This window comes from Mirounga angustirostris, unplaced genomic scaffold (assembly GCF_029215605.1).
Source record: "Mirounga angustirostris isolate CCGP_5_RB_7025 unplaced genomic scaffold, mMirAng1.0.hap1 SCAF_1, whole genome shotgun sequence".
Lineage (NCBI taxonomy): Eukaryota > Metazoa > Chordata > Mammalia > Carnivora > Phocidae > Mirounga > Mirounga angustirostris.
Window position 1 is genome coordinate 10,868,091 of NW_026991709.1, and position 22,859 is coordinate 10,890,949.

Sequence of the window (22,859 nt, forward strand, 5' to 3'; positions counted from 1 at the left end):
TCATCTTTAGAGATCAGGTTTCTCATTCTGTTTCCCATTTGCCAATAAAAGGGTAGCAACACTTTCTCAAAGCAAGTTGCTCCCTACCCCCAGCCACTACCCCTGGCAGTCCTTGTCCCTGCCAACACCATGGCAAGGACCAAGGAGGAAAGCTCTCTTAGAAACTGCTTATGCTTGGAACATAGAATTTCACAATTTATCTCTTCACGGTTTTCTTACTGATTTTATGAAGTGCCAGACTTCACCGATGGTGTCAGACAGCTTTTTTAAAAATGAAGTTAATGGTATGAACAGTATTTCAGAGTTGGTGGTCAGATGCTAGGCTTCACCCACCCTCCACCCCTTCTGTGCCGGCCGGCTTGCATTTGGTCAAGGAGGTTCCTTTTGGTGGCGACCGCGGGCTATCAGTCAGAAAGAGCCTCCGAGAGAAATAATGGTTCAATGATTTTTAGAGCTTCCTGTTTCAGCAGCAAGCATTATAGACATAAACAGTGATCCGGCCAACGGCTGCAACGCTGCTCTGGTTCTAATAAATCAGTTTTGTATTTTCTTTCTGTGCTGGTTGGCGAGGGGCAAGAGAGGGTGGAGAAGATTGGTTATGGAAGAGCATAGTCTGTGTTGTTTTTTTTTTTTTTTGGAAAAATTGTCGGAAAAGAGAGAGGGTATACTGTCTGGTGACTGTTCTCTTTCTGTTGATTATGAAACGAGTTCAGATCAGTAAGGGGATGTTTATAAATAGTTGTGTCCTGTCAGTATGTAGAGGTTATGTGGTTTTGGAGGATCTGTTGGACTTTCAGTCAGTGGGGTGTGTCTGTGTTCGTGTGTGCACACAGGCATTCACCCTCCCATTGAGAAGTCTTCTTGGACCAAATTATCTTCGGGACTAAATGCATGCTAATCACATCTTCTCATTGAAGCCTAAATGATGCAATTAACAAAAATTAATAAGTGAGCAGCATGGATTGAATGAGTATCCATGGGAATACTTCCAAATATGCCACTTTTATTGCTCACTCTTGGGGCGTCAGGGACGAATTGCTGTTCTTCGAGATTTGTATTTTATACACACGCATTAGTGGACTCCAGGCAACGTCTGCCCCCCTTCATCAGCTGTGTTGTGAGTCCCGCACTCAAGAGAGGCATGTTTCCGTCTGTGCTCAGAACGGAGCTCTCCTTGTCGTACCCTTTGCCCTGCGCTGAGTTGGGACTCAAGCATGTTGCCCAGCCTCTGTTGGCCTATATTGGGCATGGATCCATGTAGGAACTCCATCTGTCTCCAGGGAGGATTTCAGGTAGTTGAGGACCCCCAAACCACGAAGCGATCCCAACAAGCTCCTTCGAGAGGCTCATGGCCTTTCAGACGCCGGATTCAAAATGTGTTGTCTTGTGATTTCTTGGTGAGGACGCATTCGTTTAGAATCTACTTAACCTGTGTTTTTCTCCAAGAAGATGTAAGTAAATTTCCGGTTTGTTTTTCAATTTGGATTAATTCCTGCTTATACCTGGAGAGTTAAGCCCGTCATTACGAATGTATGGGTGGCGCAAACTGCAGATCCATACCAGCTCCCCGAAGCCTCCCGACCCAAGGAAATGCCTGGGTTTGGTTAATGGGAGGGCTCGGCAGGCATTCTCATGGGTGCTGGTGGCCCTTACTGAGTCACTGTATGCAAACAAAGGAGACTCTCCTTGGCTGAAACAAAGGCAATGCACAGGAATATGGGCGGTTTGAGCACAGTTGGTGATCTGTGTGCTTATCAGATCTGGGCAGACAAGGCGAGGAGGGATGGGCCTGTTCCGAGGTGGAAACATTCCAGTTTGCTCAAGGCAGTGGTTTTGGGTCTTTACAAATGTTTTTTCCTTCATTCTTATTTGAGTGGGTCTTTACAGATGTTTTTCCTTCATTCTTATCTGAAACCGTCGTATGGAGTACAATCAGTATCTATTTATCTATTTAGAATTAATGAGGAGCAGACCTCAACTCATCTCATAATAAGGCTTTGTCTGCCCCATTAAATGGTGTGTCTTCAGCACCTGCACCGCTGGGTCTTTCCAGATGCTTTGCCTTCATCGTCCCATTGGAAACCTCCCCCGGCACTTCGCAGTTGGTATTTTATCTATCCATCTGCTTGTCGATTTTGATGGTGGTCTCTCTCAGTGGTTTCCACCTAGGGTGATTTTGACCCCCACGGGACACTTGGCAATAGCTAGAGACATGTTTAGCTCTCACAGCTGGGATGGGGGACCGCCGTGATCATCTAGTGGGCGGAGGCCAGGGACACTGCCATACGCCCTGCGGTGCTTAGGACAGCCCCCGACAGCAGCGTTACCCGTCTGAAATGTCAGTCCTGCCGAGACTGAGAACACTCATCCCACGTCACACTCATTCATAAGAAGTTGTAAAATGTCTCCCTTGCCCCTCTACCCTCACTTTCTGCCTCTCTACAAAATGCATGAAACACTTACATTAAAAAGTGCACAGAGAATAAAAAAATAAAATGAGAAAGCATCACTGAATATTCAAGTCTTGTTTTAAGTATGAAAACATACCAGTGTTCCGTATGCATAGAACTGCCCCATCTCCGAACAGGAACATCCCCGGTGGGGGCCAGGAGAGGCTGCAGGTGGGGTGGGCCACATAGCAGGAGAAGCTCTTCCTGGAGGACTCCCCCCACTGCAGCCGCTCCCCCAGGAATGTCCCACAGGTGCAGGTCCACAGGGACTGTCAGAAAAAATGAAAGTACCCTGCCGGCTTCTCAGTGCTCAGCACCAACCCCCACAGGGCTTCAGTCCGGGACCGCAGATCCTCCGACCCAGGAACACAAATGGATGTGAATGGCCAGTGTCCACTCGAACTAAAAAGTGCGAAAAGCCAAGTGCTGGAATGCATCACTGACAGATAACCTTGCAGACGCTGGAAAGGGCTTGGTCTGCACACCTGAAAAAAGGTGGGGGGGGGGACATATAGAAGGAGCAGAGAAGGGACCCAAGTTGCTGGTCATCTCTGAGATGGCCCTGGGTTTGCAGGTACCACAAACAGACAGGTGGATTCTCCCAGAGCTTTCTCCCACCTACCCCAACACATCTGCTCTCACCTGTTTCCCATACTGAGATTCAGGCAAAGGTGGTTTGAAAAAAATCCGAAGAGTCCGCTATGGGTTCTTCTTGTATCCAGGTAGCGTCTGCTGCGGGTTGAATTTCTTGAGTAAGTTTTGCCGTGAGGGCTTTCTCTGGTTTTTGTTTGGTTGCTTGCTTTTACCCTGCATGGGAAGCCCCACGCCTAACTCTCCTGCCCCATGGATACACCTGCTTCTTTTACGCTCCCCTCAGAAAAGCAACCATCTCCCAGATTCGGCATGGAGCTCCAGTGCGTGTCAAATAGGCTGAGACAGCTTGCTATCCGAGTGGGAGCTCACGGGTATCATCTGTGCTGGGGACTGCACAGAGCCCACATGCTGTCCCTACGTGTGCTTGGGAGTGAAGTTCGCCAGGGCCAGAGCTCAAGAACAGCGGGCATGCGTGGGGACACTGCGGTGATAACTGAGACCCAAGCACCCTGAGAGATGTGCCCGCGACTCCCAAGAGGTGGACGCCCAAGAATTTTCAAGACCTAGAAATTCTAGGCACCTTGTGGTATCACCCGTGCCTGGTGCAGAGCGGAGACTCATGAGACGTCTTCGAATGAGTGACTACCCCAGTCCTCTTGCTCTCTGGGCAGTGTAGTCTTGTGGTTCACACGTACGTGGGCTTTACTGGATTCTCTGCTGAGGAGAGCATCTCACCCTCAACACTATCAACACTTAGGGCTGGTGTGTCTTTGTTGTGGGGCTGCCCTGTGTGTTGTTGGATGGTTAGCAGGATCCCTGGCCTCAGCCCAGGGGCCAATAGCATCTCCCTTCCTAGTTGTGACAGCCACAGATGTCCGCAGGCTTTGTTAAATGTCCTTGGGGACGGGGGTGGAGGGATGGCCCCCTGTTGAGAACACTAGCACAGAGCTGCACGTCCATGGGCAAGTGACTTGACCTTTCTGAGCCTGAATCTGGCTTTGTCCTTGCGGGGATGGGGTGTGCAGGGAGGACTACCTGACCTAAGACACACTATAAGCACCATTGCTTTACGGGGTTTATCTGCTTCAGGGACACTAACACGGTAGAGGAGGTGATGGAAACTCTGTGAGCTCATAACAAACAAGAGCAATAGGGACCTGCTTTTTTGTTTATCCAAACAGGTGAGTTTTCCAGGAAGGGAACCTCAACGCTGGTCCTGGCTCCTCAGCCGCGTGGAGTTCTCAGGTCGTGAAAGAGTTATACGCAGCGGGCACTGAGATTTCAGATTAGCAATGGCAGAGACGAAATTAAATATGTCCTGTAATATGAAGCACTGTTGTTCATGGGAAAAGAAGTTCTCCCAACGTAGCCATTCCAAGTCTTTTGTCCAAACATTAATGGCATGCAAATATTTATGATTCATACATGCCCCTTTAATTCCCAACTGTATTTTAACAATAAACACTGCATTTTCACAATGAAGCAGAATAATCCCTTTGTCCTGTCGCTGGGCTCCACAGGCTGGCACCCGGCAGCATCACATTCTTCCTGCACGGTAATTGCTGACTCCACCCAAGTTTAGGGAGTTTTATGGTAGTCACAACAGCCTGCCTTGGACCGTGCTTAAGGACATCCTGGCTGTCCCACTGGAAGCCATTTTAAGGTTGTATCTCAGCAGTTTCAAAAACTGCAAGTGAACATCCATGCACTTTTTTTTTTTTTTTTGGCCAGCTATAAATGGGGAATTCATTAATCTGGCTACGGCTTGGAAAGGTCTCTTACTATGCTACCATCTTGCATTCTGTCCAAATCAATGGGTTCTAGGTGATACTAAAGCCATTGTCTCCCATTCGAGGGTCCTCTGATTCATAATGACAACATAGAACACATACGTCTGGTTGTGATGATTCGGTGGGTCTTTGGAAAGTAGCGTGACATGTATGAGAAGTGGATGCCCTTGCAGGACTCGCTAAGAGGTGCTGGCCTCAGTCTCCCCTTCTGTGCAGTAGGTGTGATGGTGCCCTTCATACACACTTTGAAGGTTAGGATGATTGAAACTAGATGATGTCCGTGTGGCAGGACTCAGGAAGAAGAATTTGCACTCACCTCAGCATGGTCCTTCCCTCTGCAATGAGAAGCACTGGGGGAGGTGGGTTGAGAGCAGGTGGGGTCAGCCCCTGAGTCCCTGAACCAGAACATTGGGAAGGAGACTGTTTTCCAGTGTCCACTCCTGGATGGAAGGAATTCCTTTATCCTGCAAAGAACCTCATAAAATGAGCATGCCGGAGACGTAGCAGGAGTTTCATAAATATTCATAAGTAAATACGATGATAATAATAATATGATCATTGCAGACATTTGCTGGATGTTTTGACACAGGCAGGACCTTGTGTTCTCCATTTTAATATTGGTGAGTCTCTCACAGGCTTTGGACCCTTCCAGTCAGGGAAGTATAATGTCCATTGCTTTTTTCTGACAACTGACCCCCACCCCGCAAGGTCATTTGGTGAGGGTATCTCATTCATTCTTTATCCAGTCGTTCATCAGATACGCATTGTGCACCTACCAATTTCCAGGCACCGGGCTCCCACTGGAGATACAAAGGCAGCCAAAGAGAAGCCACAGCCTCAGGGGCTAGTGAGGGGCCAACAGTTAAGCAGGCCATCAGTGTTCTGAGTGGTCAGCACCATGGGCAGGTGCGACAGAGCAAAGGAGCAGCCGTGCAGAACCTAGTGAAGAGAGGAGGGGTCTTCCTGGACAAATTGTCATCTCGGTTGAGACATTTCAGGGTGTGGAAGAGGTTATCGAGGTGAAGAGTGTCCAAGCAGAGAAAATAGGGTGGGGAGAAATGCCTGGCCTGTCCAGGAGCCAGGAGATACTTGGGTGGCCCGCTGGGGAAGGTCTTGGAGCAGGATGAGACTCAGAGAGTTGCTCAGGACCTTGACAACCATCCACACTGGGAATTTGGTCTGCTCCCAGGGAAATGGAGAACCGCCGACTTGTTTTCAGCAGGGACTTGACATACCCAGATACAAATTGTAGGAAGATAGTCAGATTGCAGACTGAGGAAGGGAAAGCATGCTTGGGGGTTCAAAGACCAAGAACTCCCAGTTCTCCCTGCAGGCCAGCCTCAGACGTGTGCATACCCGGTTTGCAGATAGCTCATTTGGTAAATGTCGTTGTGCCCAGAGTCCACTCCTGCCAGGCCCTGCCTGCCACACCCCCAGCCTTGCCTGGAGCCTCCCTCTTCTTCCTTCTAAGCCTCCACACCCACCTGCCCTCATGCTTCCTGGAAGCAGCCACTGTGTGGTCTAAACAGAAGACCCCAGCGCTGCCTTGCCTTCTAAGTGTCCACCCCTGGGAGCTCTGGGTAGCACCAGTGTGGTGTTGGGCTGTGTATTTGAGGCCATGGGCCATCACACACGCAGAATCAGGGCGAGGACGAGGCCACTTTGATCACCTGTCCTATGTTAGCTTCTAGCTCAACCTCTGCTGAGGAACTTGGGTCACCAACCAGAGGGCTCTCTGGGCAACAGGCGTGGCCTTGGCCTAAAGAGAGCTGTGAATTCAGGGTCTTGGAAGTGTTTGGACTAAAAGGATTAATACTTGATTCTTCCACCAAGATAGTCAGGAACTGTGATACCAAAAGAAAAAGGAAGATCAACAAGGGACCGTGAAATCTGGGGAAAAGAGTGCAAGGTCACATAAGCATCGTAGCGCCTTGGGTTTGGTAAATACTCTCCCTGAAGAAGAAAGCTTGTCCTCCATTCCTTTGGTAAACCTGAGTTGCTCACACCCGAGCCACAGAAAAAAGGAAAGCGATGCTTTCAGAGTGAAATCAGATATCATAAAGAACCGGCTGTCAAAACTGAAAGTTTATAGAAGAATTCATCGATCCAGTTATCAGACATTTTTTATTGCCTCGGAACAGAAGACACAAAGATTAACAAAATGCTGTCCCTGTCCTCAGCTTGTTTTTATAGAACATCTCCAGAGAAAATGCTTTTCATGTTGGTTTTCTGTAAGTAAAACTCTTTTTCAAGCAATCCATCATTCAAAAAAAAAAAAAAAAAGCTGTTTTTTTAATGAAAAACTTTGTGTTTTGAGCACCTGTCCGTAAACTTTGGGGAAGGGGTGCTGCTAGCGTGGGCCTCCCACCTGCATTTTGCCTGGGTGGCTGCAGGTACAATTAGATAAACTCATCTGCAAACACATGGGGGCCCTTTGCATGCAAGTGGATACACACCAACATCTTAGTTTCCGTTCAATTTAGAGAAAGTAGGAAACTCTGTGCCACTTGAAGGGTCTGTACCCTCTTCAGAAATCCCCAAATAAACAGTGATACAGCTCGACTGTCAAACGTCGTGGTATGTGTTTGGATGACGAAATGGACAGGGAGCAAAAGCATGAACTTTGGCCGTTAGGTTGTTCCAGTGGAAAAGTGAGAAATGTAGATTAAAACGATTTTGTGAAAAATACCCCCAATTCAGATTTCCCCTCGGAATCTGAGGGTGCATTAATTTCCATACTCAGTTATCCTTGATGAAAAAGTAGGCCCGACACCATCTACATGGTAAAAGGAGAAATCCTCCGGCGACATTTCAGAATCTGTTGGGATTTCCAGAATGTGCAAAGAGCCAAACTGGAGCCTTCACGGGCTTTCTTGCTTTTCAAAAGCTGCGTTGTTGTGTTTCCTTTGATTTTTCCTTACGTGCTGCCTGAAGTGTTTAAAGAGTGTGAGCCCAACCTGCTTTCCTGCAGCGATGCACGCATGCATGAAAACTGCTGGTGTGTCCCGCGCGCGGTCTGACACCCCCGCCCCCCACGGCAGACGGTCCTCTGTGCCTACGGCCTTCCCTTGCGTGACAAAGGGCAAGTTTCACATCCCACCGAAACTGCCCCAAAAGGAGAAGATGACTCACAGGTCCAAACGGACCCCAAGGAGAGAGAGAGAAACACAGCCCAGCTGGCTGAGGAGCCCCAGCAGGGGGCTTGACCCCGGGAGGGACAGTCACAGTCGGACGGGGGTTGGTCAGAAAGTCGCCCCCGACGCCACTGGCGTAGGGGCACGTTGCTGTGATGGGACAGGGCCCCCCGCTTCCGAATCCGCTGTTTCACTCCTGGACCAGAGATGAGTTGGAGAGGCCCTTACGCCTCGTCGCCCCCCTCCCCCCGCCCCGGCCCTTCGGGAAGCAGTTCTGAGGTTTAGCCACTTCCCAGATGCGGTGAGGAAGTGGGGTGGGCGCCCCGGCCGTGCGGAACTGCCGTGTCCAGCCGCGGCTTTATGAGACCACAGTTGGCTCTCCGAGCTCCGCAAGCGTCCGGGAGGACTCGCCCGTGACCTTCCTCCCGACTAATAGAGCAGTCGGTATTGCGTCCTGGCACTTGGATGAACAAGCTGGCGTCGAAGGGGGAGGACACGGGCTCCACTGGGAGCATTGGGCCCAGCTTGTTTATAAGGCGGCTCAGCGCGGAGGTCGCCAGCTGGCGGGGCCGGAGTGACCTGGCCGTTCGAGTTAAACGCGCAGTCTCCCTGATGGGTCTGCAGGCCTCGCTCTGCTGTCCGGCCGGCCGCCCCGGACGCCCTGCCTTGGTTTGCTGGAATTCCTGGGGAAGAGGGGCTGGGCCTGCTGGACTCCGTGGGCGCCGCCTGCCCAGCCCTGACGTGCTCACCCACCTCCCCCGTCAGACCCCAGCACCCCTCCTCCCCTGCTCCTCCTCCCCGCATCGCCCACGGCTCAGTCTTTGCGGAATCACGTTTCTCACGTCTCTTAACGACAATTAAACTGGTATTTCCTGACTCATTATTTCATTTCACTTGCATAATGGCACCGTGAGATGGAAGGACTGGTATTACCCCCATTTCACAGATGACAAGGCAGAGGCTCCAGATGCGTTAAGTAACTTGCCCAAGGTCACACAACTAGCAAGTGGGAGAGATTTAAGACACAGGCATTTTGACTTGAGAGTCCCTACTAGGCCTAGCCCTCTGTATATTCCCAGGGCCTCCAGATTGTATAATCAGTGCCTTATCTTTTGCTGCTTTGGGGCATCAGGCAGCCCTTCTGTCCCTTACTGCGTCCTCCCACCTTCTTATTCGTTCCTCGTGTTTGTGCTTCTAAATAGTTTCCTGCTAGAACCCAACCACTGGCCAGTGCGGAGGCTGCTTGTCTGGGCTGGGGTTAGGTCTCCATGAGGGGGAGAAGGAAGGTCTCAGTGCCCCTCCCCGCTTGGTTAGCTCCCTCCACTGTGAATCCCCATGCAGGACACCTGTAACCCTGCAGCTTGCCCCCTGGGAAACCCAGAGCTGCGGCACGCCCAGGGTCACCTGAGCGCTGACCAAGGCCCCTGCTTGTCTCCTGGTGCCAAAGCCAGGGCTGCGGGGAGCCTTCAAGGTTCTCTTGGCAAGGACTGGCTCCAGGCTGCAGGGCTGAGCATCAGCTGTCTCTACGGCAGCACCGTGCTCCCACCCCTGCACTTGGTCCTGCATTTGGTCCACTCTTGGAGTGGCTGTTATTTAGCCAGCCCTCGCACCTTTGCTCTTCTCTGACTTACTGTTCTGGCTACAGCTTGCTGAGAAAAACACTTGAGAGTCTTTCACCCTCCACACCCACGCACTTAAAATACCAGGCCCATAGGTCATTTTAATGAGGGAATTTGGCGAGTAACGCGTGTGATTCTGGGGTGCGGCTACCACTTCCGCAGGTGCTGGCCAAGATGGGCTGCGTCTCAAGAGGGATGGGCCGGGAAGTGGTGGGGGGCAGAGTGTGGGGGGTCCTGAAGCTCAGCGGGTCGGTCCCGTGTGCCCACTGGCCGACTGTCCCCAGTTATCAAGCACAGTGCCAGGGCGGGTCGGAAGAGCACGAGGAAGTGGAAGGCAGAGTTTTCCTGGAGTGGGAAAATGTCACACACACCTGTGAACAAAATGTCATCACTTATTACCTCCATCTATGAGGTAATAAGCAGATGTCCCGGTGCTCAAGGCTTTAAACAAGAGCCCATTGTGAGGGAAGCGACCAGAACATCTCCACCTCGGTGAACCACGTCACTGGGGCCAAAACGCTCCAGCTAGTAGCTTTTGCTGGGCAGGCACTTCATATGACTGCACATAAAATGATGGACATAAAATGATAGAATTATAATTATGAGCAACAATTTCACAAATATTCACTTTGGTTGAATTTCATTCCCGATTAAGTAGGCCAATCTGTGGTTAACCAGGGGGCGGCATTAAACACTCAACTGCCAGGAGTCCAAATTCAGCTCAGTGAGAAGCTGCTTTTGAATTATAACCCACGCTTGCAGTTAGCTGTCAAGCACATTCTGGGTATAGTGAGGCCCCCGGGACTATATTCACTTTTTTTTTTTTTTTTTTAGATTTTATTTATTTATTTATTTGTCAGAGAGAGCGAGCACACAAGCAGGGAAAGGGGCAGAGGGAGAAGCAGGCTTCCCGCTGAGCAAGGAACCTGACGTGGGGCTCGATCCCAGGACCCTGGGATCATGACCTGCACTAAAGGCAGATAGATGCTTAAGCGACTGAGCCATCCAGATGTCCCTATATTCAGTTTTTTGGGCAGTGGTAGAGCAGGGGAAAACTACCAAGAGTCTGGATTCCTGGTGCTAATGTCACCGACTTTGCAAGTAGAGATTTGGGATCCCATGACAATAATGTGAAGAACAGTGGGTGTAAACCTGAGAGATCTGGGTTCTTTTGTGTATACAAGCTGTGTGACTTTGGGCAAATTGCTTAACGTCTCTGACCCTTAGCTTTGCTACCTATTAACCAGGAACAATAAAATCTATCTTGTTTATTTCACGAGAGCATTATAAGGACCAAATGCAGTAGTATATGGGAAAGTGTTTGAAAGTTTGTGAGTTCTCCACAAATCTAGAAATGCCAGTATTATAAAGACGGTAATTCTTTGCTCTCATTTAGGAAACCAAGTATAGGATGGTTATAGCAGGGCTGCCACAGGGATGCGACCCATTTCAGGGGGTAGAATGCACAGGTGCCTATGAAGCAGCTGTGACTCACAGTGCCAAGACCGGAATTCTTAAGACACTCGGTGTCTGAACTCGAACTAGGTTGAATAATGTTCCCTAAAAATTCATGCTTACCAGGAACCTCGGAATATGTGACCTTATTTCGATAGAGGGGCTCTGCAGATGTAATCAACAAGGCAAGGGCATTCTGGGTTAGGGTGGGCCCTAACTCCAATGACTGGTGTCCTTACAAAGAGAAGTTGATTTGGAGACCAAAGACCCACGGGGAAGAAGGCCATGTGACAACAGAGGCAAAAACTACATGATGCAGCCGCAAACCGATTGCCAGCAACTACCAGCACTGGGGCAAGGCCAGCAGGGATCCTCCCCTAGAGCCTTCAGAGGAAGCGTGGCCCTGCGAACACCTTGATTTTGGACTTGTGGCGTCCAGAAGTGTGAGAGAGTGCATTTCTGTGTCTTCAGCCTCTGCTCCGGGTCTGCGCTGGTTTGTTACAGCACCCCTAGGACGCTGATCCAGTGTTTTTGTGGAATCTGAAAGGCTGAAGCCACAGGCAACCGAGGAAGCACACATGTGTCCGTGAACGAGGGCGCTGGGAGGGCTGCGAACTCAGAAGACACGGTCAGAGTTGCAAGTGACCTCGCAGGTATCCCACAAGCCTGGAACCGTCTGTTTTGCAGACCAGGAGACTGGAGAGGTCAAATCATTAGTTACAAGAACTCCGACCTAACCCTCTTGCAGGAAGAGCCTCCCGCCTCCACATCACCGTGCCCACCTCGCTCGCTGGACCTGACCTGCGGCCCCTCCTGCCAGCCCCCCTACTTTGGCCAGATGCCAGGGCAGAGGTGATCTGGGGCGTCTTCCTGCAGCCACACGTGAACCATGTCCTCAAGATGGCAAATCCCTAAAGCCCAAAAGGAATGTTCTCGGGCTTCCAGAAGAGAAGAGCTGCTGATGGGAAGATCAGTCTGGGGGCCAGGCCTCCCGGACTTCTCCAGTGCTCTGGCCCCCATGGGCACCTCTCCCCAGAAAGCAACCTCACCTCGCCTGGCAGATAGGTTGGCCGTGACTTTGGCTGTAAAGCCAGGCTGGCCAAAGCCGGTTTCAGCATCCAATCGCAGCTTGTCATTGTTCTTCTTATCGTAGTCTTCCCTGGAGGCACAGTACAGATCCTTGGGGATTGTTCCCTGGGGACTTTTCATGATTAGGAATCGCTGGCTTGCGGCAGCCAAAGATGACACAGTTGACCCTTGAACAACATGGGTTGAACCACGCAGGCCCACTTACATGCAGATTTTTTCCGATAAATACAGTATAGGACTGTAAACGTATTTTCCTTACGATTTTCTTAATAATGTTTTCTTTTCTCTACCTTACTGTATTGTAAGAACACAGTATATAATACAAAGGAAATGCAAAATATGTGTTAATTGACTGCTTACATTGCGGGTGAGACTTCCGGTCAGCAGTAGGCTAATGGTAGTTTTGGGTAGGTCAAAGGTTATACACGAATTTCAACAGTGCAGGGGTCATCACCCCTAACCTCTGTGCCGTTGGAGGGTCTACTGTATTTTTACTGAACTTTTTTTGTGGCTTTCTTTTGTATTAAAACATGCATGACAGTTGAAAGTATCCTGCTCTAACTTGAGGAAGGAGGACAAGTTCATTTTTTTTTTTTGGACAAGTTGATTTTTAAACAGTTTCAGAACAGATAGGGGAATGAATGGACCTGTTTTGTTTTCCTTTCGTTTCTTTTTGGTTTTGTTTCATTTTACATGACTAAGAAGAGAAACTGTTAAATAGAAACCCACTGCCCTGATGTGGGCGGTCCGAACATCATGCTTAGTCAAACCTTAGAATCCTGTTGGGGAACTCTGAGAAAGAGAAAAAGAAAAATAGTAAAAGTGAGCACAACACACACACACACACACACACACACACACACTCGCACGCATACCTTCGAATATCATGCCCCAGATACTGTTTTAATGGTTACTCCTATGAACTCATTTAACTTCCCCCAAAATGCTATGAGGTACAGCATGCTATGGGAAATGCTGAGGCACAGAGGGGTCTAGGGCCTTGCCAAAGGACAGCTAGCCAGAGTTCAAACCCAGAGTTCATCCTCTGAACCACTTGGCCAAGAAGAAGTGTTTTAAATTACTAATATAGGTGCACATTAATACTTATATTATTAATATTAATTGTTGGTCTATTTATATTAATTATTTACTTCCATGTTAGTAATTGTCTTCTAACTTATAAAAATATTTTTAAATAGTTTTTAAAAGTTACCAAAAGCATCACGGTAGACATCTGTAATGAAAACACGCTCATGTCCCACGTGTGTACGTAAACTGCTTAGGTGGAGATCCACGTGTGTATATATGTTTATAGTCCTTATTGAATCTCAATCTGTCAGTTACATATCGTTAAGTCAGTTTATTGACTATAAATTTTGTCTGGCCAATCTCTTGAATGCCTCTAATGACATCTAGCATTTAAAAGTAATATTTAAAGTCAATTAACCAGCAATTAGTGTTTTTGAAATACAGAGAGAATAATTTTAACTTTGCCTATTCACCAACTCAGGAATTCTGTGTTTCCTAACCCTTAGAGGGACAGGCAATGTTAGAAGGGAAAGAGTGATATGGTTTCTTTTACTCCTTGGGGACAGTTACGGGGGAGTGGACAGCTGCCAATCCGATCCCATGTTCCCTGGAGTCTCGACTTGAAAGAAAACAAAACCGAATCTCTCTTGATCCTGTGTTGTTTATTGATGATTTAACGAAAGCCGCATAACCATGCAAAGTGTTAATCTAGACAAACACCAAAGGTGTGCATTCCAGAATTTAAGGGAAGCCAAAGCTAAGGCAGTGTTGGAAAAACCACTCACTTATGCTGAAGAAGTACCACCTTTCCAGTCTGAGGGCTGGAAAGCATAAATTAATGGTCAACTACCCAGAAGATATATTCAGACCATGCCCTCATTTTTCGGTGTTCTCTTTTGTGCTCCTACAGGGAAAAGCTTCACTCTGACCATCACCGTCTTCACAAATCCACCGCAAGTTGCCACTTACCACAGAGCCATCAAAATCACAGTGGATGGACCCCGAGAACCTCGAAGTAAGTGGGCCCCCCATGGGGCTGGCATACCTTCTGGGCTGGTAAACTGAGGCACCAGGGATGGTATCTCAGAATCCTTGGGTTGAACTGTCACTGCTCAAATGTGGCTAAAACCTCTGTCAGAGAGGACTGTGAGGCCCCTGCAGGGAGAAAGGATTTTATTGTTGGCACTCACCCCTCAAAGTTTGTCTCTGAGCCCTGGGCTCCTTTTAAAGCATTCTCTTAGGGGGCAGAGAAGCAAATCGGGCTGAGTCAGGTGCGTGTTCGAAGTATTTGGGGGCTGCAGGAGACTGAGGACTAGTCCCTCAAATACACGGTGAAGTTCAACAGGATCAGAAACAAACAGTAAATGGAAGATTGGCCAGCCACAGGGGAGGCCAAAAAAATACCTGAGCTTCAGAGTGGACCACAAGGGGCTGATTACTATCCATGCTGGCCTTTTATTCATTTGTTAAGGCCAGAGATGAAAACTATGAAAATGACCTTTTTCTTTCTGTGGCACAGATCAGAATCTTATTACAGGACTGATGAAAATAGAGAATGGGAGGGCAGAAGAATTCCTGGGGGAAAACCAGTAAATATAGAAAGACGGTACCAAAAAAAGAACTCCTGTGAGGAGAGCTTTTTTAAAAAGCAGTGGGGTTGTTTAGTCTGCAGAAAGATGTCTTCACGGTGACTTAATGACTATCTTTGAGTAAATACAAGAGTAACTCTCTTTTCCAGAGCCACACCCTTCCCCAGGACGGAGGCTGGGTTCTGCCCAGCGCCGGCATGCCTCCAAACCGTATCAGGTCCCTGGTGGAAAATGAGTACTCTCTCTTCTGATGGGAGAGCGATTCAAAAACAGGGCTTCCCACTATGCCTGGAGGTTGAGATGCAGGGAGGTCAGGTCGTAAACCGGAGTGGTTAGGAATTTGGGCTCTGGGGGCAAAACAAGTGGAGTTCTGGTTCACGCACATAAGTCTTCAGCAAGTTACGGAGCCTCCCTGGACCTCAGTCTCCTCATCTACAATGGAGACAATCGTAAGAGCCTCTTTCTAAGACAGAAGGAGACAGTGCTCTGTGCCTGGCACAGAGAATGAACTCAGCAATGTTCTCCATCCCCAGTAGAGGTTCCCTGGCTGCCTCTGAGGCTGGGGCTCGGCGGGGCAGTCCTCCAGAGGCGCTTCTCACAGTGGGGATGCTGCTGGGGCAGTGGGGCCGCCCCCAGGCGTGGTTCTACAGGTCACCCTGTGCTCACCCCAGCTGTGGCAGTGCCTCCTGGGGTCCTGGCTGCAGCCTCAGCGTGTCTCAATCACCTGCTAGAACCATCCCATGCACTGCCTCAGCTTTCTCAATGCCCTAGAGTGGGGAGAACCCCCCACCCCCACCCCGCACAAGGAACCACCATACCCACCTGGGACAGCCCCCCCGGGACATGGTATTCCATTCACCGTCCCCTTACTGCCATTTGCCTAGTCCGTGACTCCCTTTATTTCTGACCTCATTTACCCCCTCTCAGCTTTGTCTCTTGAAGTCATGGAGATGATCTGGTCATGCCCAGACTCAGGAAACTCTGGGAGTTGATAGCGTCCCCCGATCCCAATTTACGTTTGAAAAGCAGGTCACGGGCACGGGACCACACAGTGACAACCAAACCCACTTCATAGGTTTCCCAAGTAGGAGTGGCAAACTGAAGACTCATACTGACCCTGTTATGTTAATAACGTGACAGAAACATGGCGCAGGCGCCTTGGCTTTCCACAGAGGACCAGAGAGGAAGCAGGCTTCGGTTCTAGCAAGGCACAGGGCTGGGGGCAGGCAGTTGTGAGGTGTAAGGAAGTTGACTTTGAGGGTAATTAAACTTTGAGAAAGGCCCATCAGGTGGCTGTAGAATCTCTCTCTTCAAAAAAATAGAAGCCGTTCAATCATTGAACACTGTATCAAAAACTAATGATGTACTATATGGTGGCTAACTGAACATAATAAAAAAAAAAAACAGAAGTCGTTCTAATGCTGACCCGCCTGGAGGAATAAGCCTAAACCAGTGACCCCTTGGTATACCTCTACCTGTTACTCTCTCGTGAATAAAAAAAAGGGGCGGGTTTTGCCCCACTGCCCATATTTCCCGTAATATTCAAAGACCCACCCAGGCGGCTGAGCTTCAGAAGACAAATGGTGGGTGCTCTGACTTTTAAGAATTGGCAGTCAGAGCAGGAAAATACGGTATTGTAATGACCTGCCTGTATATACAGTTTACTGTTCTGCTGTTTTATAACTTCAGAAAAGAGTCATTATTGAGAAGGGCTCTTTGAACAGACAGAAGGGATTTGCTCCAAGGAGACACCCGTTTTTATGGAGTCTTTCCTGCCAAATGGAATTTGGGGTCGTAGGAAAAATTAAATGGAAGGTAGTAGGCATGGTATAGAGAGGTGTCAGTCCCAGGTAGATAGTCCCACACAGCACAAAGGACTTCTAGAAAAAAAACCGAATGCACACAGACTCCCGGGGTGGCTTGAGTAATGCCGACTTCTCTATTCACCCCAAGAAGCAAGGGTGGGCCCTCAGTGCTAATTTTCGTGTGCTGTCTTCCTCATTATGTGAAAATCTAGATTCGAGGTGGGAACTACTTTTTGATGAAGCTCTGCTCACAGCCTCCCTCTTTCTTCCTTCCTTCCTTTCTTTCTTTCTTTCATTCTTTCTCTTTTTTTGTAAAGAGAAAATCAAGAGAGTGTTTTTCAGCTTTACTGAGATATAATTGACATATAACATCGTGTAAGTTTCAGGTTTACAACATGATTTGATATATGTATATATTGCACAATGATTGCCGCTATAAGATGAGTTAACACATCCATCACCTCAAACAGTTACTGTTTGTGTGTATGTGTGTGTATGTGTGTGATGAGAACTTTTAAGATCTGTTCACCCGGCAACTTTCAAGTATACAATACAGCACTGTTAACTATAGTCATCACGCTATACATTACATCCCCAGGACTTGTTCATCTTATAACTAGTCGCTTGTACCCTTTGACCACCTTCACCCACGTCCCTGCACTCCCGCTCGGCCCCCGTCTCCTGCCCCTGGCATCCACCAATCTGCTGCTTTCTGTTTCTAAGAGTTCTTTTTTTTTTTTTTTTTTTAGATTTTACATGTGAGATCATACAGTACTTGTCTTTCTCTATTTGACTTATTTCACGTAGCATAATGCCCTCGATGTTCATTCATGTTGTGGCAAATGGCAGAATTTCCTTCCTTATAAGGCTGAATAATATCCCATTGGGTGTGTGTGTGTATTTTTTATCCATTCATTTATTGATGGACACTTAGGTTGTCTCTGGTCTTGGCTATTGTGGATAATTCACTTTCTAATGTCATGTTAAGAGAGGTCATTGCATGTCAATCAGGTGCCCAGACAGTGTCACATCTCTGGATTAATAACACCTCCCAAGTCCCTATTATCATTATGGGGCTATGAATTCTGGTCGATCCTGGCAAAGTGGCTCCAGCATTCTCAGGTCAGTAGTTTTGGAAAGTTCTGTTGTTTCATGAGATCAAAGACTGGGGGAGCTGAAGAGAGAGCCTCTGGGCCTTAATGGCCTCAGATTAGAAAAAAGGGAAAAGCCCAGGGAACTGAAATGATGTGCCTTGGTTAAAAAGAAACAGTTGGTGATGAATAGTACGTACTCCTGGTACATAGTCCTGCACTCCCGTCCGTCCATCCATCTGTCGGTCCGTCCACTGCACCTCTCCATCCACCTGTGCTGTCTGTACGCTGACCTCTTCTAGACTCTCTGACGTGGCTTTGTAGCCTCGAGTTTGAAATGAGGTGTTGGTTTACAGGACTTCTCACATTCATGCCAGCTGGGAGATGGTCTAGAAGGGGCAAATGGCGGTGCCTCGTGGCAGGCATGGAGACTTCAACCTGAAACACTCGAGCAAAAACCCAGCAGGGAACCTTATGTCGCTTGCCCTGACACTGAGGTAAAAAGGACTAAGCACTAGAGAACATGCCACAGCCGACCGTCAGCCAGCCCAGTGGGATCACTTGATGCTTTCCGCCTCAGTTTCCTGGTTTGCTGAGGGTGCAGCAAAAAGTGCATTCCAAAGAGAATGGAAAATGGTTTTCACCTCAGATGGTTACTTAGAGCAACTGACCTGCCGCCTAGGGAGTCACAACTTGTTTTTTCCCACATTCCACGGGATTTTATTGACATCTCAGACTAATAGAAAAATTACCAATGGATGAAAAATTGAATTTATCGTGGAGAAGAGCCCCATCAGAAGGTATTCTGGGCTGGGCTCCGTTCTCGCAAGCAGCAATGGGGAATCTGTGTTCAGTTCATAGATAGAACACTTTGAGGCTTGTAATATATTGAGAGATAGTCACGTTTATTTCATTAAATGTGAAAGATAGACTGACAAAGGGATTTTTCAGGACAAGGATATTTGAGAGCTATTTTTATGTATATTTTTTTATTTGGGGGGATCCGGTGAAAAACTCTAGCTCTAGAACCCATGCATCTGTATGGGTTATGATGGGATATGATGGTATTAAGTTACTGAAGCATATTCTCTGCAGAGACTATGTAGTACCTCAGTGCCATGGAGGAAGATATTTTGCTAAGGAGAGATTAAGCAGTTGGGACCATGAGCGACCCGATGGCAGGGGGTGGGGATCCCAGGGATATGAATTGGGTAGTCATTCTGATGTCACAAGCCATCCCCTGTCTGGCCAGGTATCGGTTACATCTGGAACACTGAGTAACCTAATTAAAACTTGAAAAGATTAATACAGCAAATATTGGCCATTTCTGGGGCAACTCCTGGCCTCAGGTTCAAGGAGTCCCTCACAGAAACTGTGTTGTGCTGGCTTGGAATTCACAATCACAGATAGCTAGGTGGAGTCCTTAAAAACTTTGGAAAATGCTTTTTTCTGGGGCACTAGCCTTCTTGCTGACTAACCTTTTTTGAATAGGGAATCATAGTTAAAATAGGTCCACCGGAGGACTTTGTTGAGATTACATCACACAAATATATTTCCTTTTATGAGTTTGAATGGAAGCAGCAAATCTCTAACAGAGAGACAGAAGAAACAAGATCCTTAAACATGGAGAGCATTTTTGGAGAGAAAAAGAGGAATGCGTGAAAAGTACCTATAAACTATGGCGATAATGGGCCTAAAAATCAAGCTTCTTTAGAAAAGTGCAGGATGAGCAGAAATGTTTACAGATTGCTTTTGTGACTGACTAAGGCACGGGGTTTTTAAAATATTATTTTCTCTTAGTAATAAAAACACATGGGGCGCCTGGGTGGCTCAGTCATTAAGCGTCTGCCTTCAGCTCAGATCATGATCTCGGGGTCCTGGGATCGAGCCAGCATGGTTCTCCCTGCTCAGTGGGGAGCCTGCTTCTCCCTCTCCCACTCCCCCTGCTCATGCACTCTCTCTTGCTGTCTCTCTCTCTCTGTCAAATAAATGAATAAAATCTTTAAAAATAATAATAGGGGCGCCTGGGTGGCTCAAATGGTTAAGCATCTGCCTTCGGCTCAGGTCATGATCCCAGGGTCCTGGGATCGAGCCCCACATCGGGCTCCTGGCTCAGCGGGGAGCCTGCTTCTCCGTCTCCCTCTGCCCCCTGCTCATGCTTTCTCTATCTGTGTCTCAAATGAATAAATAAAATCTTTAAAAATTAATTAATTAATTAATTAATTAAAATAATAATAATAATAATAATAAAAACACCTAATAATAATAATAGCTAGCACTTAGTACCATTGTTCGCCCAACACCGTTCAGAGAGCTTCCCGTAGATTAGTTGATATCATCTTTGCAAGAACAGGTAAGGAAGTCGAAGCAAAGAGAAGTGAGGTCCCTTGCCAAAGGTTACACCATCAGGAAGCCAGAACTGGAAAGAAGCAGTCCAGACACGGCGACCCACAGACGCCAATGTTTGGTTTTAAGAACTGCACCATCTGCTCCTTGGGCTTCATTGTATTGAAATTTCTGTTTCAGATATTTTTTATTAGGAGGGTTTATCAATACAATTCTGGTTCAAATACAGTCTTCAAGAAAGCAGAGCCTCAGAGCCTGGGAAGTCATTGGACAGACAAGGAACTAGCATTTTCTGGTGGATGGGGTTACAGTGCCCTACACCCTGGGATAGGGGGCATGACCCAACACGCAGCCACGTGGCCCCAGGTACCGATGGTTGGCTCCACATCTGTCCCCAGGGTCTGCTTGGGGGCCAGGCATCAACAGGGACCTGAAGCAGGGACCCCCGGTGTGGGCCTGCAGGAAAGACAGATAATGTGACAAAATGATCACCAGGTGAATATTCCAAGTCCTGGTCCCCCACTTTGGCAAAGAGCTTCCTTGAGGATCCAGGTGGGGACCAGAGGGTCCAGTCCTCTAGAAGGATAGAAACTTGTGTCCTTTGCTCCTCACTGGCTAGTGGACTGGAAGGGCGTTTTATAGATCTATGAGCTCAGGATTGTAATTATCCATCTACGGTCACTTTGTTTGCTCAGAAATGCTTAAGCATTTCTTCCAGGTAATGAACAGTGATCTACTTAATCCCTTGGATTCTTCAAATATCAGATTTGGACCTTAGTTCTTTCTAGATGAAATCCTGATTCACAAAAGAAAAAGGAAATAATGCTTTCTTCCCTCCCACCCAGATATAAAGTAGGAGACAGACAGAAGCTCCAAGAGGCAGAAATGTTCTACTTATTTATATTCCTCCTCCCCACTCTGAAAGGCATTTAGGTACTAAGATGGACATTCTGGGTGACTTCCACTGTGCTAAGCTCCCCAACTACCCCAAGACTTGGCAAAAGCAATTTTTAAAGGATTAATAATAATCTGCCTAAATGTGTCTAGTAAACTTTAGAATCTCATTCTGTTTATTATTTTCAGTAGTATCAAACTAGAATAAGAAGAATTTTATATACATAAAGATGTCCCTGACCCTTGAGTTTTCGACAGACTTAATTCGGGCCAAGGTCCAAAAGGTTCCCTTGGACAAGTGGAAATATAAGAGGATCCTGGGGAAAGTACCCTTCTCCCCCTGGGAGCAGTGATAACCCCCCTCCATCCCCTCACCAAGACTGGGGAGGCCAGCAACCTCTTGGTAACTAGCCCTATCTATACCGAAGTCACTAAGATTTTTATTTGGTATTTGTATTGCTGCAGAAAGGAAGGGGGAGAAATCCTTCCAGGTAGGTACCAGGAAGAACCCCAGGAGAAGATCTAAGTACCCTCTCAGTCTAATAGAGGAGGACAGGGAAGTGAAGAAGCATGCAGTGAAACTTAGATCATTCCCTTGGATTTCTCTTTCCATCGGGGCTATTGCAAACTGAAGCGCTAGTTTGTTTATTTATTTTTTAAGATTTTATTTATTTATTTGAGAGAGAGAGAACACAAGCAGGGGGGAGGAGCAGAGGGTCAGGAAAAAGCAGACCCCCCTCCCCCTGCTGAGCAGGGAGCCTGACGTGGGGCTCCATCCCAGGACCCTGGGATCATGATCTGAGCCAAAGGCAGATGCTTAACCGACTGAGCCACCCAGGCGCCCCCCCACCCCAAAGCTTTATTTTAAATGTCATCCCAGTGAGGTCGGGATCTAAGCTAATATATCACAGTCCTTGTTAGAATTTAGTACATGAAGGGCTAAAAGGAAAAAAAAAAATCTGTCTCTATTTAGGCTTGCATTTCTTAATCTTAAAACATGTAGAAAAGTCTCTGGATCCTGAACGGAGGACCTGGGTTCACACTGGCGCCACCAGGCCAGTGGGTGTGACCTTGGTCAATTATCTTAAGTACTTTCGTCCTGGTCCTCACTTTCCTCTTCCGTCCAACCAGGTGATGGGATGAGATAATCTCCAAGTTAATTCCCACTTGGAAGGGGTAACAAAATATTGTCAGGAAAACAGAGTCATAGGTTCCCCACAAACAAGGCCCCTTCGAGGCTGAGTCTCCTGGGCCCCCCTTCCCTGGGAGAAGGGGATTTTGTCCTATGTGACATCGGACATACCCACATGTACCCACATGCATAATATGTTAGATACCTTTTTTTTTCCTTTGGCTGTAAATTTTTGAAAGGGCTTTTATCATTTGTTTTTGAAATTATCTGGCTATGAGTAACTCATTTCATTACCTTTGGCCCCGATTTCACTGCCTTGAACGATGTAATTACAATCAGGGTTGAGATTCCCCATTCTGATACTTGCTAACTGTGTGGGTGACCATACCTGGTTGGGGGTGGCTGGCCTGGCTGAGCCTCCAAGGACAGTGGCTATAGCCCTCACAGGGCCGGGAGGCTGGAGGAGACAGCCTCTGTAGAACATTTAGAACACACTGTGTGGAGCAAGAAGATGGAGCAATTATTTGCATTTAGTCTTGGAATCCTTTGACTATGAGAAAACTCTAAACAACAACAACAAAAAAAATGTGAATCCTAAGTTTAAAAATTCATGAAGTTGCCATTATGCTGCATTTTTTAAGACATTTAATTAAACATTTATAAATTTTGATTTTTTTTTTTTTCAGTTTTCCTTTTGTATTTAGACCCAGTAAAATTTCTTTTCTGGCATTTTTATGGACCCTTGAAACACTCTGGGCACTGTTCCTAAGTCCCTCTTTGGTAAAATGTCCTTACCTCCAAATGGTGAACTTTGTGAAAAATTCCAGGGGAAAAATCCTGTC

The 22,859-nt window shown here is 47.5% G+C and overlaps 1 protein-coding gene across 3 annotated transcripts in view; it reads left to right on the forward strand.

Moving 5' to 3' along the window:
- Positions 1 to 22,859, forward strand: part of RUNX1 (RUNX family transcription factor 1) — a 90,806-nt gene that overhangs the window by 14,248 nt on the left and 53,699 nt on the right. For all 3 annotated transcript variants that reach the window (XM_064579115.1, XM_045902494.3, XM_045902493.3), the window contains exon 3: positions 14,071 to 14,175. In XM_064579115.1, the coding sequence (XP_064435185.1) occupies positions 14,071 to 14,175 (105 nt within the window). The remainder of the gene's footprint in view (positions 1 to 14,070; positions 14,176 to 22,859) is intronic.